The sequence below is a fragment of the Tinamus guttatus genome, unplaced genomic scaffold (assembly GCF_059628265.1).
Source record: "Tinamus guttatus ecotype Peru unplaced genomic scaffold, ASM5962826v1 Tinamus_guttatus_pri_ptg000103l, whole genome shotgun sequence".
In the NCBI taxonomy this organism is placed as follows: domain Eukaryota; kingdom Metazoa; phylum Chordata; class Aves; order Tinamiformes; family Tinamidae; genus Tinamus; species Tinamus guttatus.
In genome coordinates, this window is record NW_028288637.1 from 450,334 (window position 1) to 466,447 (window position 16,114).

Consider the following 16,114-nt stretch of genomic DNA (forward strand, 5'->3'; position numbering starts at 1 on the left):
TAAATCAGATAGTGAGAAGAAGTCAAAGGATTCCCACCTAAGTGTCCCCTTTTCTCTGTTGAATGGACAGAGTGATCAGTCAGCTCTCAGCATCTCCATCTTAGTTTTCTGAAGGTAGAGGAGATCCATCCCACCTCAACCCATGCAGATTGGTGCTTTTTGTAGGAGGCACAGATGGGAAGGCACCTCATGACTGAAGCCAGTACTCAGTACTTCTCAATACAAAGGAGTCCTGCTTTTTTTCCTTTCATTTTTTCACCATCCTTTGGAACAACCCTGGATTAAGTACTACATGACTAGGAGCCTTCATTTCCTCCTCTATCAACTAGAGATGGTTGAAAGGCTCCTCAGCACCTGCTAAGGCAGAGTACTAAACCATATCAAGTTATTCCAGAGCAGCAGAAGCAGGCTCTCCTCCATGGAAAGCACATTGCTAGCAGCATGGAGGTCGGGAGACGGTTTCCCATGGGAAGCTCCTGGCGTTGGTTGCACAACCTGAGGTTGTGTCGTTTGTGTTCCCTTAATCTTCCATTTTTTATTGGGGTGTTTTTTTTTTTTAGTTGTCATTCTTCAAAACGCTGTGGTCTCAGGATCCAGTTAAGCAAACTCCACATTAGCCACACTACCTAACAGTGTGACATCTGTGAATGGCTTTCTTGCCGAGGCCCACCCCGCGAGACAGAATGAACAACACTTCAATGTGAAGCAGGTTCGATTCGCTTTACTATTGTCTACTATGTAGCTTTATACAATTCTATCACCCGTAAACGCAGACACGTGCTAAGCAACAGCATTCCCATTGGTTAGGCTATAGTGTCCATGCATAGCTAGCTTGCAGCTGACTGGTGTTCTTCTCGATGCTCTGTTGCTGGGCCTCCCGGACGCTTATCTGGCTATGGCTGGCCTAATTCATTAAAAAGTTGCTAACAGGCGTTATCTTCTCCGGGTGGCCTTGGTTCCCATCGCTTCAGCTCCTCGGTTCTCATCGCCTCAGCTCCTCGGTTCTCATCACTTCAGCTCCTCATATTCTTGCAAAAGCGCTAAGGCCCCAACATTTCCCCCTCTTTTTTCAAAAACAGAATTAGCGATATTATGCATCAAGCGTTGCAAGCATTGGCAAAAGCAAGGTAACATAATCACAAGCACGAGTATAATCATCCCGATCATGCACAAGTGGTACAAAATTTCTGTAATCCATGGTCCTAAACCTAGCGATCTGAGCCAATCTTCCAATCCCCAACTTTCTTCCTTTAACTTATGCAGCCCTTCCCTCAAGAGCACAATCTTTTTATGAATGGACTGTGAATGATCGGACAAGTTTAAACAACACATACCTTCAAAATCCTCACACCCATGCCCATGTGCTAATAGCAGAAAATCTACTGCGGCTCTATTCTGCAGAACTGCATGATTTACGCTAGCTACAGCTTGTGATAGCTGGTCTAAAATATCTGATGTTAAATTTAACTCATTCCTTGTCCAGCATGCTAGCTGCTTTAAGGAAGTCATTGTTTGGGCAGCGAGGCGCCCTGGGAGAAGCAGGGACACAAAGATAGTTTTAACCCTTGACCAAAACTTTGGATCTCCGACTTCTGTACAATCTAAGCAAACTCCACATTAGCCACACTACCTAACAGTGTGACATCTGTGAATGGCTTTCTTGCCGAGGCCCACCCCACGAGACAGAATGAACAACACTTCAATGTGAAGCAGGTTCGATTCGCTTTACTATTGTCTACTATGTAGCTTTATACAATTCTATCACCCGTAAACGCAGACACGTGCTAAGCAACAGCATTCCCATTGGTTAGGCTATAGTGTCCATGCATAGCTAGCTTGCAGCTGACTGGTGTTCTTCTCGATGCTCTGTTGCTGGGCCTCCCGGACGCTTATCTGGCTATGGCTGGCCTAATTCATTAAAAAGTTGCTAACAGGCATTATCTTCTCCGGGTGGCCTTGGTTCCCATCGCTTCAGCTCCTCGGTTCTCATCACTTCAGCTCCTCATAGTCTTGCAAAAGCGCTAAGGCCCCAACACTTTCTAATTACTCAAATAAATCAGCATGATTGGAAATTCTTGAGATTTTATTGGGAAGGAAATTTATAGTAATTAAACCCAATTAATTTTGGATTTCTGTTAAACCAAAGAAGGTTTCGGAAGCTTTGGTTCAGACCTGCATTGTCTCCAGGAAGTGATGTGAGTGAAAGAATGAGAAATTAATTGATTTTGGACAATATGATGATAATAGGCTTTTTTTTTTTTTTTCAAATGAGTTTATTATGTATCTTGCAACCAATGTAGAGTTTCTTTTCTGGTATCTAAAAATATTGTTCAAGGCTTTTACTGAAGATTCAAACAGACTAAAAGGAAACTTTTTAAATCAAAATAAAGAACCCTTTTTAATTACTCAGATTCCTTCACAGTTGGAAGTAATAATTGTCTTATGTTCTTAAGTAGTGCTGTTATTATCATGCCTTGAGGCTCTTCTACTTTCCAGAATTTAGCATCGCTCTCTGTTCAATGTCAGGATAGACTGTGCATCAGCTTAAATATTTTTTGTGTTTTCAATGCTGGGAATGATGCATGCTGAACCTAGCCTCTTCCTTCAGGGCTGCTCTTCCCAAAACATCCATGTACTGCTATAGGAGCCTGGGAGCAGCAATGAGTACCAGGAGATACTTAATCTCATGTTTTTCAGAAATGCATGTCTCCAGTTGCACTTAGAAAACCATCGTCTTTTTTTTTTTCTCATTTTTGCTGTAGGGTGGAGGATTTTTTGGCAGTTAGGTGCATAAGCATTCTACCTGTCTGTTTTTCTGGTTGGCACTTTGAATCAACCTTCCAACACCAATGGAGGGGAAGAAAAACTTGCAGGATGCGTCGTGGCCCTTCTCCATAGCAGCACAAGTAGAAGTTGGCAGACAATGTTATCAAGATGGAAGAGTGCAGCCATCACGTCCTCATTCCTATCATACATCGAAACCTAGGATACAGGTTCAATATAGGTGGATCTGGATTCTGCCACCATAATATCTTTAAATTTACCAGTATTGTTAACTAAGCCTGTTGCTCATCTGCCTGAGTGCCCTCTTTTCATTGGAATTGGCCAAGGGTAGCTGAGGTCTTCTTCTTGCTGTTGTCACTGTAAGGGTGTCACCATAGTGTGGGATCAGAAGCACTCCTACTCCTTGCTCTGCAGATCAAAAAGTAAGATGAAATGAAATATGGTTCATCTCAAGCTGCTCACAGAAGAAGTTGGGTGCAGAACCCAGCTGGACCCCCACTTTGCTGCTGTAAACCTATATGCTATCCATGCCACAGAGCCTCCTGGCTCAGGCAGCCTGTTATCTACAGCCTGTCTTTAAAATCATAGAATAATTGCAATTGGAAGAGTTTTCTGGAAGTCTCTAGACCAGTCCCCTGCTCAAAAGAGGACTAGTTTCAAAGTTAAATGAGGGTGCTCAGCAGACTGTGCAGTCAAAGTTTGAGTATGTCCATGGATCTGTTCAGTCTCGAACCCGGTAGTGTCAGTTCCACATTCTCAACTGGCTGTTCCTACCTCCGTTTGCTGGGTGAAACGAGGCCAGCTCTTCCCAACTCCTCTCATAATGTGGACGCTCTGCTGCTTTCTGTCCCACGGGCCCTTCACAATTTTGTCCCACTCCCATCATCCCTTCACAAGGGTGGCCTGCATTGCCAATTTTTTTCTCCAGACAAGATCTCATGGATACTGTTCTCTCAGAGAACAGCATTAGGGAGGTAAACAAACATTTTGGACTTTCCTCTCTGCTCTCTTCACATGTTTTTGCACACAGCAATACTATTTTCTACTATTGCATTCAAAACGTTCCATGATAAACTGTGTTTTTTTTCCTTGCTAATATTTCCTGAGTTCTGCTGTGATTAAAAAGTGTGAATTAGTCCAGAGTTAGTCCAGCACTCAGGGGTTAGGAAGGTTCATTTAAACTTTCCTCAAGCTGAACGGATCAACTGACCTTTGATGTTACTCAATGGTGCCATTTTATAATGTATGACACTGCTTTCAATTTAGGTCCTCTTAGTATGGAAGGGAACTCAGTTTTCACCTGAAGAATCCATAGCAAGACTAAGCATAAAAGTTGAGATTTGATATAAAATTGATCTGCTGAGACATCCTCCTTTGGAGTCAGGTGAATATCAGATTTTCTTAGTCCACTATGAATTATAATAATTCATAGTTTTCATCTGTTGCTATTCACCTTTACTTTTATTTTATCTCTCAGCATTTAAGAGCGACTGCAGTGAGCACAAATGTCCTAGGGATCATTTTTTCACAATCTGAGGGTGAAGTAAGCTGAAAGAAGAATTAGCAAAAAGACTTTCATCAGCTGATGGATCCTCTGCTTGCACAAAATTTGCTTGGTTTAAGCATGCCGAGGCCCACCCCGCGAGACGGAATGAACGACACTTCAATGTGAAGCAGGTTCAATTCGTTTACTATTCTCTACGGTGTAGCTTTATACAATTCTATCACCTGTAAGCGTACACACGCGCTAAGCAACAGCATTCTCATTGGTTAAGCTATAGTGTCCATGCATAACTAGCTTGCAGCTGGCTGACATTCCTTTCCGATGCTCTATTGCTGGTCCTCCCGGATGCTTATCTGGCTATGGCCGGCCTAGTTCATTAAAAAGTTGCTAACGAGCCTTATCTTCTCCGGGTGGCCTTGGTTCCCATCGCTTCAGTTCCCGGTTCTCACCGCCTCAGCTCCTCGGTTCTCATCACTTCAGCTCCTCAGTTCTCATCACTTCAGCTCCTCGTATTCCTGTAAAAGTGCTAAGGCCCCAACATTTCCCCCTTTTTTTTCAAAAACAGAATTAGCGGTATTATGCATCAAGCGTTGCAAGCATTGGCAAAAGCAAGGTAACATAATCACAAGCACGAGTATAACCATCCCGATCACGCACAAGTGGTACAACATTTCTGTAACCCATGGTCCTAAGCCTAACGATCTGAGCCAATCTTCTAATCCCCAACTTTCTTCCTTCAACTTGTGCAGCCCTTCTTTCAAGAGTGCAATCTTTTTATGGATAGACTCTGAATGATCGGATAAGTTTAAACAGCACATACCTTCAAAATCCTCACACCCATGCCCATGTGCTAAAAGCAGAAAATCTACTGCGGCTCTATTCTGCAATACTACATGATTTACACTAGCTACATCTTGCGATAGCTGATCTAAAATGTCTGATGTTAAATTTAATTCATTCCTTGTCCAGCATGCTAGCTGTTTCAAGGAAGTCATTGCTCGTGCGGCAGTGCTCCCTGGGATAAGCAGGGACACGAAGATAGTTTTGACCCTTGACCAAAATCTTGGATCCCCAACTTTTGTACAATCTAACTCATGTATCGATCGTTTCTTCCTTTTGGATACAAAGGTCATCACTTGAGATATATTAGGGTGAAACAAACTCAGTCTCCCCAGATAACACGGACCTCCTTGTGGACTGGACGGTACTCCGTTCCATGCCCGGTCTCCGCATATTAAAAACACTCCTGGTGGTAGCCGTTTTGCAGAGAAGCTCGTTAATTTACATTGGGTATATGTGTGAAGATAAACATCATTAATTTTCAGCCCCGAGTTAACTGTTGCCCATTGCGATGTACTTTCTTCAAGTGTACCTTTGCTATGCAGTTCAAAACTAACCCATCCACCGTTTCGGGTGGTATTTGTGGCATTCAGACTTCCCAACAAGTCTAATTCCTCCGGCGGGGAAGTCAGACAGAAGGCACTTTGGCCTGTCTGATTAGCTATGGTGACCCAAATGTTCTCCCTCTGCTGAATTTCTGTCTGCCATTTCCCCTGCACTATTCCTGTCACTGTTATCAAGATGATTACCAAACAGCTGAACCTGGTCCATTCTGACATCCTGGTCCATTGATTGTTCCTGTCTGTTCCGCAACCACGGTCGTACCCACTTGGCTGGTACCCAGGTCGCTCCATCTCCTGCAAGTACACAAGCATAACCCCGTCCCCACGTAATTAACTCGACTGGACCTTCCCAGATCTGTTTCTGCGGCCAGAAAACTTCTACCTGCACCTTCTTTCCTGAAAGATCAGCTGGGTTTTTAGAAAAATGGGTGAAAATAGGTATACTATCATCATTTCGAGGGTTAAGCCAATTTAAAACATAACATGCTTTACTGATTAACTCGTAGGGACTCTTCTCCCCCTCTTTTTTCAAAGCAAACAGTAAGTGTTTTAAATTTTTATGGTGACGCTCGATAATGGCCTGACCACCAGAATTATAAGGGATACCCGTCTGATGGATTATTCCCCATTGCTGGAAAAAGGTTGCACAGGTGTTACTCTTATACGCAGGTGCATTATCTGTCTTTATGATGTCAGGCTTTCCTAAAACAGCAATTGCCTGAGTCCAATGTTTACAGGCTGACTTGGCATTTGCAGAAGTGGCTGGGGTGGCCCATAAAGCCTTTGAACAGGTATCCACAGTAACATGTAAATACTTGAGGTGCCCAAAAGGTGCAAACTCCGTTACATCTGACTGCCATATCTGTCTTGGTTGTAATCCCCTCGGGTTAGTACCCATTTCCTGTAAAGGGGTCAAGCGTGCACAATCAGGACAAGCAGCAATAATAGCACGAGCTGTTGCTCGGGAAATTTTAAATGCGCGTTGTAACGCTCGAGCAGACTGATGAAAAAATGAATGAGAAGATGACGCCTGCTGTTCCACCGAACAAGGAATACCTGCTGCTGACACAGCACTATCTATGACCGCATTGCCTTCTGTTAAAGGACCAGGGAGTGCAGTGTGGCTACGGATATGTGATACCCAAAAAGCATACCTCCTCTGTTGTATGATGTTCCAAAGCTGAACAAACAAGGCTTGGAGACTATGGTTGTTTACGTGCCCTATAATTGCCCTATTAATTCGTTGAACAATGCCTACCACATACAAGGAATCAATGACTATATTTATGGGCTGATCGTGAAAGGTTAAAAATGCCCAAACTACAGCTTTTAGTTCTAGGACCTGTACGGATGCAGTCTCTTTCCGAATTTGTGTTTTCCAGAGATCTGACTCCCGGAAAGCATACCCATACTTTCCAGTTTTGCTACTAGCATCCGTGAATACAGTAATCGCGTTTGACAATGGTCTTGAGCTCCGGATTTCTCGCTCTTCCAGCTCCAAAGAGGTGTGGAAGAGAGGATGCTTAGGATAGTGATTGTCCACTTTAATTCCCTGAATGGCTAAGGCAAATTCTACGCTGTTCAAGCACCATTCTTCGACTATCTCCAGAGCCCTTAGAGGCAGAATAATACTGTCAGGCTCCCTACCGGCAATTGTTCGTAAACGCTGCCGGGCTTTCAAAACTCCCATTCCAATTGCCTCATGCCTCTGAGTTAAGGTGCGTCGTAGGTGACTTGGAAGAAAAACCCATTCGAGTATAAACAAGATCCCCTTCTCATTTATCTGGGCAATGATTACCGCTACCTCCCTTTTCCGATTATAAACCACCAAAGATATTGGTAACCCTTCCTGTAATCTATAGGCAGCTGTTCCGGCTATCTTCCCCTCAATTCGTTCTAAGGCTGTGGCAGCCTGTGGAGTTAAGCTCCGCTTTTCCGCAGGTTCTTTAGCTCCTCTGAGCAGTTGAAACAACGGCTCCATTTCCTCATTGGTAATACCACAAAAATTTCTGATCCATTGGATGTCTCCCACTAATTTTTGCACACAGTTAACAGTGTCAATTTTTGTCTGCAATTTAAGCTTTTGGGGTCTAATTCTAGCCTCTGTGATAACCATACCCAAATAATTCCAAGGAGCTTGCCTTTGCACTTTCTCAGGGGCAACGACCAAACCAAATTCCTTTAAACAAGTAATTAATTCCTCTTCGTGCGTAGCTGGTAAAACTTCAGGACTTGCTACTAGGATGTCATCCATATAATGATACGTAATTAAATCTGGGTGATTTTTCCTCCACGGTTTCAGGGCCAAATTCACAAACCATTGACAGATGGTTGGCGAATTTTTCATTCCCTGTGGAAGAACTACCCACTGATATCGTTCCGATGGGCCTTCCCTATTAATCGTAGGAACCGTAAAGGCAAATTTGTCACTGTCTTCCGGGTCGAGGGGTATTGTAAAGAAACAATCTTTCAGATCAATTACTAACAAATGCCATGCTTGTGGGAGCATAACAGGTGAAGGCAACCCTGGCTGTAATGCTCCCATGTTTGCCATGCATGCGTTAACAGCTCGGAGATCATGTAACAATCTCCACTTTCCTGATTTTTTCTTAATGGTGAAAATAGGGGTGTTCCAAGGACTTGTTGACGGCTTAATATGACCTTGGTCTAATTGTTCTTTAACTAGTTCCTTTAGGTAACGCAGCTTCTCCTCTGGCAGCGGCCATTGGTCCACCCACACAGGGTCCTTCGTGGTCCATGTTAACTTTAAGGTGGGGCGGAAGCTGCCCCCAATGGCCGCTAGGGAAAAGGTGTCTGCAAGATGACTCCCCACTGGGCCAGAACATCCCTTCCCAACAGCCACAGTGATGTACACATCACATAAGGTTTTATCATGGCTCTGTTTCCCTCTTTATCCATGATGGTTACAAAGCATCGACTAACCTGCGTAGGAGATTGCCCTCCGATACCTGTCACAGGAGCATCAATTTCTTGCAGATCCCACTGAGGTGGCCATGCAAACTTGGGAACGATAGTGATATCTGAACCTGTATCAATCATCATGGCAACATCAGTAAGACGAATACCATCCGGTCCCACCATACTCACGAGTCTTGTCGGACGCTGAGTAGTTATTTTTTCACAAAAGGCAACCTGGGGGGGTCCAGAAGATCCAAAGCCTTTGTTTCCACGCTGGGCCTGTCCAGGATTAGGAACTAGAGCTCGAAAAGGTATCAATTGGGCTATCCTGCTCAGTGCTGGAATAGTAACAGGAGGATTGAAAATTTTAATCATTATGCCAATATTTCCAGAGTAATCAGCATCAATACACCCTGGTAGAACAAAAATACCCATTTTTGAAGCTGAGGAACGGCCAATCACCAAAGCGGATAGGCCCTTCCCCAGGGGACCAGTGCACGTAGATTCCAATATGTGCACATCAGAATCTCTAATTACTGTGGATTTTGCCACGGCCAAATCGACTCCTGCACTTCCGCAAGTTGCGGAGGAGAGCTCACAGAGGCAGCCATCGTTCGGGGATATTTGTTCGCCGCGTCCCTCATAACGCGGCAGCTCCCGTTTCCCTGCAACTGTGTACCGTTCTTATAACATCGTGACCGACATTCTGCTGCCTTATGCCCAAACTTTTGACATTTAGCACAGTTCCCATTAAATCCTTTCGGGCCCACACCTTCAACTCTAAATTTGTTAGGACACCTTCTTTTCACATGTCCTGGTAGGCCACATTGAAAACACACTCCATGAAATCCTTTATCCCCCTTTCCAGATATTCTCCCCTCCTTGAGTGCTGTAGCCAAAGCCACGGCATGTATTTTAGCCTTCTGCTCTTCTTCGACCAGTGGTGCTCGGGAACATACTTCTATCATTTGAATAATCGAGGCTCCTGGAGGCAGAGTAGCCAACAGTTGTTTACAGGATTGATTTGCGTTTTGTATTGCCAATTCCTTAGCCAATATTGCTTTCATCTCTGGAGGCACATTAGGTGCCATATCCAGGGCATCTTTTAGCCGATCGACAAAGCCGAAAAAAGGCTCGTCTGGCTTTTGCATTATTTTAGTATATGGCAATTGAGGTGTTCCTATCTGTGGCAGGGCAAGAAAGGTTGCTAAAGCTGCATTTTTTTGATTGTTGTAATACTCTAGGGTGAAGCGCTGCTTGGGCCTCAACTGCCCGATAACGCCCATTTCCCATCAGTTGGTCGAGAGTGGCGACCCTTAACGGATCATCCATACTACAATTTAGATTTTCCAATTGCTTTTCTTCTAACCTTTCTTGCCACTTTGCTAGCCAGAGCATATAGGTAGTAGAGGAAAGCAGAAGTTCCATTATAGCCCTGCTGTCTGCAGGAACCATACTCGAATATTTAAACAAGGCAGAGACTTGGTTTCGAACAAGCTTATTATCATGTCCATATTGCATCACTGTTTTTTGTAAATCTCGCACCAATTTCCAATCTAAAGGCTCCCACTTGGGGCCCTGGGCTCCCACTACTACGGGGGCTGCTATTGGAGTTAATATAAAGTCCCCCTGTAACCGAGCATTCTCTATCAACCCCTTATACCGCGCTCCCGCGTTAAAAGTTGGATCAATAGGTGGCGCCACATCCTTACTTTTTCCCGCACTATCACTTCCACATACAGTGGCTCGGAACCACGACAACAACCCTTCTTCATCTGGTTCGCTCCCTCCAGCTGCTTCCCCTTTCTTTTGAGCCTTCCATAACTCCTCAATCTCTCCACCCAAAATGTAACCCTCCATACCAAATTTTGCCTGTAGCTAATTTTTTGCTTCGTCAATTGTCATACTCCCTTCTTTAACCTTCTGCAGTACCCACTCCTTTTGTCGTTTCATAACCTCTTCATTCACCTTAGAGCTAGAAGCACCTTTTCGCGCCTCCCATTGCCCCAGTTGTTTATCCACATTCTCCAACCCCTCTACGATAGCCTTATGGGCAGCCTTATATGCTGCCTTCACATCCCTTGCCCTGGACCCACAATCTAAGCGCCGCATCTGTTCCAATAACTCCGTCATTCTCTCTGTTTGCTCCCGAAGTTCTCGTCGCATTCCTTGGATGGTACTGTCATCGTCATCCGACCCATTCGGGATCGGTACTTTAATCGGATCCACGTCCATTTCGGGCGCTGTGGGGAGTGGTCGTTCCGGGGGTGGTCGTTCCTCCCCCTCCCATGGTGGAAGATCCTCATCCACTCCCCCCCATACTTCACGTTCAGCTAGAGTTACTGGACACGCCTGTCGAGATGAAATCCCTTTTTCCTTATTGTCCATTTCCTCGTATGGATTCGGTTCAATAATTTCAGTCCACTCGGAGTCTCCTGAGCCACTCTCCTCCCCCTTTTCTCCGCCGAGTGCCTCTCGCAAAGCAGCAGCGACTTGAGCCTCCCCGTGCAATTGTTCAAGCATTAGCCGCACGGGACGATATATTTTCGCAAGTCGCCGAGCTTCCTTTGAACCTACTTGCACACCATCCCACAGTTCTTTTCCCACTCGCTCCCAGGACTCGAGCTTATATACCTGAGAAGTTTCTTCTATGAGTTTTTTCTGCTTACAAAACAGCAGCAAGTCAATTAAATCGTCTTTTGAGATCTCAGTTTCAGTCTTTTGAGCGAGCTTTAACAAACTTTCTATAATAGCACGCTCCGTTGCTGATGCAGCAATTTCCATCCTAGTTGCTGATGCAGCAATCCCCATCCTGCCCCTGACTCACCAGGTCAGTCCTGACTCACTAGGTCAGCCGTGGCCACGATCCGCCTCTCCCGGGCGCCCAGCTACTTCTCCGCTGGCTGCAGGATCCCTCGCGTTCTCGGCTCCACTCTACCCACGGTCGTATCACGTCGGGGTCACCAGATGCCGAGGCCCACCCCGCGAGACGGAATGAACGACACTTCAATGTGAAGCAGGTTCAATTCGTTTACTATTCTCTACGGTGTAGCTTTATACAATTCTATCACCTGTAAGCGTACACACGCGCTAAGCAACAGCATTCTCATTGGTTAAGCTATAGTGTCCATGCATAACTAGCTTGCAGCTGGCTGACATTCCTTTCCGATGCTCTATTGCTGGTCCTCCCGGATGCTTATCTGGCTATGGCCGGCCTAGTTCATTAAAAAGTTGCTAACGAGCCTTATCTTCTCCGGGTGGCCTTGGTTCCCATCGCTTCAGTTCCCGGTTCTCACCGCCTCAGCTCCTCGGTTCTCATCACTTCAGCTCCTCAGTTCTCATCACTTCAGCTCCTCGTATTCCTGTAAAAGTGCTAAGGCCCCAACATAAGCAGCTGCCTGGAAATGAGAACACTTGTTTTACTGGATCTCTGTCCGCTGCCATTTTATATGCTTGGATCCTGTCTCAGAATAAGTTGAAGAAATCAGCTTATTAATGGGTGAGTATATCTGAAATGATTATTAATCTTTCTCCCCAAATAACTATCATCTGACTGATTTCAGACCTGTGGTTTAAATATCTCCCTTCAGTTCCTTTCTCATGCTCATGGTACATGTTGCCTCTGAGAAGTTGTGCTCCTTTTTTGCAAACAAACTCTTTTTCTGAGGGTGTTATTATTCTCTTAGTAAGAGTTTTATTGTTTTCATCTTAAACCAGCTCCTGTCTTTTTTTAGGTCCAGGCCTAAGAGCCTCTCCTCTTGCATTCCTTGATATTTGTAGTTCAAAGAAACTTCTTGGAAGGTGCCTCAAGATCTCTTTTTTGACTGGTGCCAAATACCACACTTTGTACATGGTATACTCAATTTACATGTAGACCAGTGAAATTACTATTACAGTTTTTCCTTGCTCTTAAAAAAAGAGGAAGCTTTCCTTGGCTGGAAATCCCTTCTTATGTTCCTTTTGATTTAGTTGTCTCTGTAGTGTTCTGATTGCTCAGCACAGACCCTCTGAGGTGGCTTTTTCCCTCCGAAGAGGTTGTATTTGAGAAATAAGACTAGCTGACCTGGCCTTATGACATTCTTATGCTCCAAAAAAAAAACTATTTTCTGATGCTTTGTCCCACTGTTTTTTTTCCAGAAGGCTTCAATCCATGTCCCTGACCATTGCTATCTTTAGCCCATATGCTACATTTGATCACTATCCATTATATTCCCCGTACATGAAAAACCACCAAGCACCCAAGACTGTTGAAGAAAATAAGTAAACAGCCATATACAACAACCCCCTTTTTTTGGGTGCATTTCCAGGAGAAAATTGCCAAGATCATGTGTCAGGAAGGGGACTGCAGAGCTGATGTTGGGAGCCTGGATCTGGCCCTCCCTGGCTGCCTGCCCTCACCAGCTGCATAAGAGCATCTTCCAAGGACCTGGTACCTATCGATGCATAGCTGAGTTTGGTGAAGGGAGAGTTTCTTTGAATTATTGTTTAATTAATGCCCTTTCATTGTTCATAGGAGTTCAGTGCCACACAAATTTAAAAGGCCGAACTGAAGAAATTTCAGTGTTTTCCATCATTACCAAGAGCAGCCTTGTGTTATATTGCTGGAAGGAAGAAAATAGTTTGAAAAACATCCTTGACTCCACATGTACCAGCAACAAGTGCAATTGTTTAATTGCAAACACTTAGTATGGGCAGGCAAAGACTTTCCACTAAAAACAGAAATATTGCTTGAAGAAAAGCTGCATCTGCGAACCTGCTCTCTGTACATTTTAGTTTCTTGATTATAGTACGGCTATAATCAAGATGAGGTCTGGATCAGTAGCTGAAGAGTTAAATTGTACGTCCCAGGTACTCTCCACTAAAGAAGCATCATAGCAGAAGGCAGTATCTTTCTGAAAATGACTTTAAACTGCTTTTGTGCTAATGCATTTACATTATGATTGTGAAAAGCCTTTTTTAAAGAGGAAGCTAAATCTTACCCAAATCTGATAATCATTTTTAAAAAACTCTACTCTGCGATTTATGTTGCTTTCCACCCTCCTCCCCCAAAAAAGAAAAAAAACAGCAACCCTACTGCATCAAAGACAGAAATAATGGCTTATAAGTACTTAAAAGCTTATGGATAGGAAACTTAAAAAAATGGTCAGATTCAAACCAAATCCTATCAGATTTTCTTGGTTCTCATAAACCTTTAATCAGCTCCCATGGGGCATTTTTGCTAACCATAAAACATGTGATTAGTAGGCACATGAACTACTAGAAATATGACAGCGAGATGGGCTTTAACTTTAGTCCCTCTTAAGAATGGGAATTTAAGAAGCCATCCCAACGATAGCCCAAGGAGGCCGCCCTGGGGAGAGCGTGACCGTTTCTGTTGCAAGAAGCCAGTCCAGTGGTAAGAGTCTCATAAATGATGTCCTGGCACTACTAGAGGGCTCTGTAGGTGGGCAATGTCCTCCTCAAGACCATGATTTGTCCAGTTTGGGGATATCAGTATTTCAGAAGACTTGGTGGTCTTCCTGCATGTCATCCAAGTGATGACGTTGGGGGGCTATTTGACAAGGACAAGGTATAGTCTTGGTTATCCAGCAGCCTCCTGCTGCATCTGCTTGCCCTAAAGCTGGCCCATGAGCTTGTCTCAGCTGTTTCTCATCTCATCTTTACTGCCTTGTGAACTTATAATACCTTTTTTTTTAAAAAAAAATGAATTCCCTTTTCTGAGGCAGGGCCATGGAGTCGAATGCAATTTAGTTCAGATCTCTGAGTGCTTTAGTCACTCTTTAGCTTTAGAGTGACTAAAGTATAAATAGAATCTGTTGGGGCACAGTTGCTGAATCTGCTATAAGAAGAGATTCTGAACTAGGTGGGAAACATCTTGATCCCTTTATGGGAGAAAACAAGTATTTTATAATCTATGATGAAGGTCTCAGGTATTAGCAGGGTAGAAATATAGTAGTAAGTAGTATAGAAATTACTAAAACACTAGGCATAGGCCAGCATTTGTCTGTGTTAAATGTTACTGAATAAAACGTGGTTGACATGAGAATTTATGTTTCTATCCTCTGGAAGATGCTTTATTCGGAAAGATTTTGGCTGTATATGGATGCAGTGGGCTTTATGGGACTCATTTAGGTTTGATCTGGGAGAACATGAGATGAGTTGGGGATCTCAATTCTTTGGTGACTGGATGTGAAGTCTCCATGAGTTGATCAGGACAGCAGCTGCATCTGAAGCAGAAGTGGGTTTAGGCTATAGCATCATCAAGTCCCAAGTGGTTTACCACCAAGCTGCCCATTGAGCCCTTTTCAGAAGAGTCCTCATTCCTCTAGAAGAGGATTTTTTTTTGCTCTTGAAGGCCCTTATGTTCACAATTGGTCAGTAGGGGAAACTCCTGTGTGAGGTCCCACCTGCTGAGCTGGGATGGGGCAATGTGGACACCTGACCATGAGGACACACATCTTCCATGCAGGCATAAAGCGAGTCCAAGGCTGGGGACCAGCAGCAGCTCTTGTGCCTCAGTGCTTCTCATTGCTGTCCTACAGGCAGCCACTGCAAGCAACTGTGTGACTCTCATAGCAAAATAGTTTTTTTTTTTTTTTTTTATCCAGGTTTCTTCATCTTTGATATGAACATGAAGAGCCCTCAGAAACTCGAATGGGCATCAGAAGGCAACAGGTAACATAAGAAACTGTAATAAAAAGACTGGAAGGTGATCACTGGTCTGAACTGGTCACACAAGGCAGATATTGGAAAAGGAGCTACCGGCAGATTTTTCCTCGAGGAAGATTTTGTTCTGAAATTCACTTTGCTGGATCTGAAATTACCTCACATCTCTTGGTATTTAGGAAATGTTGCCAATCCTTTCTTTTTAGATGGATGCATAGCTGGGTATGTATTTAAAAGAACAAGTAAGTACAGTTTATGTGGACCTGTATGCTTGCTTGGGTAATTTCAGAGTAAGAAAAAACACTGATCTTTTAACTTTTAGCTTGCAAGTTAAAAATCACCTCACAAAGCACATTTGTTTTCTCTGTGTAGATATGATAATAATTCCTCTTAAATAAGAAGACCCAGCACAGTATCTCTGCTAGGATCCTGGGAAACAACTTGAGACCCTTGACAAAACCCAGTGGAACATAATCATTTTAGCATCCCGCACTAAAATAATTTTAGATAATTCTGTATATATGAGAAACCGTTTTCCTTAGCCTCTAGGACACTGCACAAATAACGTGTCTCATCAGCTCTGCTCTTTTCCAAAATCTGCAGGAACTTTCCTGAGTGTGTCTGGGAGGATTATACAGCTTTAGGTTACACGGGCTACTGTGATGTTCTTTACTATAGGATAAATTTGTAATTCCTAATGCTGTAATGTCTGCTGGGGGATTATTGCATGCTAATGTGATTGGACTGTATACTGGCTAGAGCAATATGGAAATGATAGACGCATATGATACTGTGGGTTGCAATATATGGAATTACTGGTACAAATGATCTCGTGAAA

The 16,114-nt window shown here is 43.8% G+C and overlaps 1 protein-coding gene across 1 annotated transcript; it reads right to left on the minus strand.

The window, feature by feature from the left end:
* Positions 1-4,309: 4,309 nt before the first annotated feature.
* LOC148595423 (syncytin-A-like) lies at positions 4,310-6,320 on the minus strand. The gene is made up of 3 exons (XM_088520841.1): positions 6,298-6,320; positions 4,878-5,560; positions 4,310-4,332 (listed from the first exon to the last, which is right to left on the minus strand). Exons 1-3 carry the CDS (start codon positions 6,318-6,320, stop codon positions 4,310-4,312), a joined length of 729 nt encoding a protein of 242 aa, XP_088376967.1.
* Positions 6,321-16,114: the final 9,794 nt, after the last annotated feature.

Excerpts from the sequence above, each read along its gene's own strand:
- LOC148595423 (XM_088520841.1), bottom strand. The coding sequence starts at position 6,320 with ATGGGGAATAATCCATCAGACGG. Across the intron at positions 5,561-6,297 it reads GGGAATAATCCATCAGACGG|CTTCTCTGCAAAACGGCTAC; the intron begins GTATCCCTTATA and ends TAAATTAACGAG. Across the intron at positions 4,333-4,877 it reads CTTTTGCCAATGCTTGCAAC|CTTACTTCACCCTCAGATTG; the intron begins GCTTGATGCATA and ends TTCTTCTTTCAG.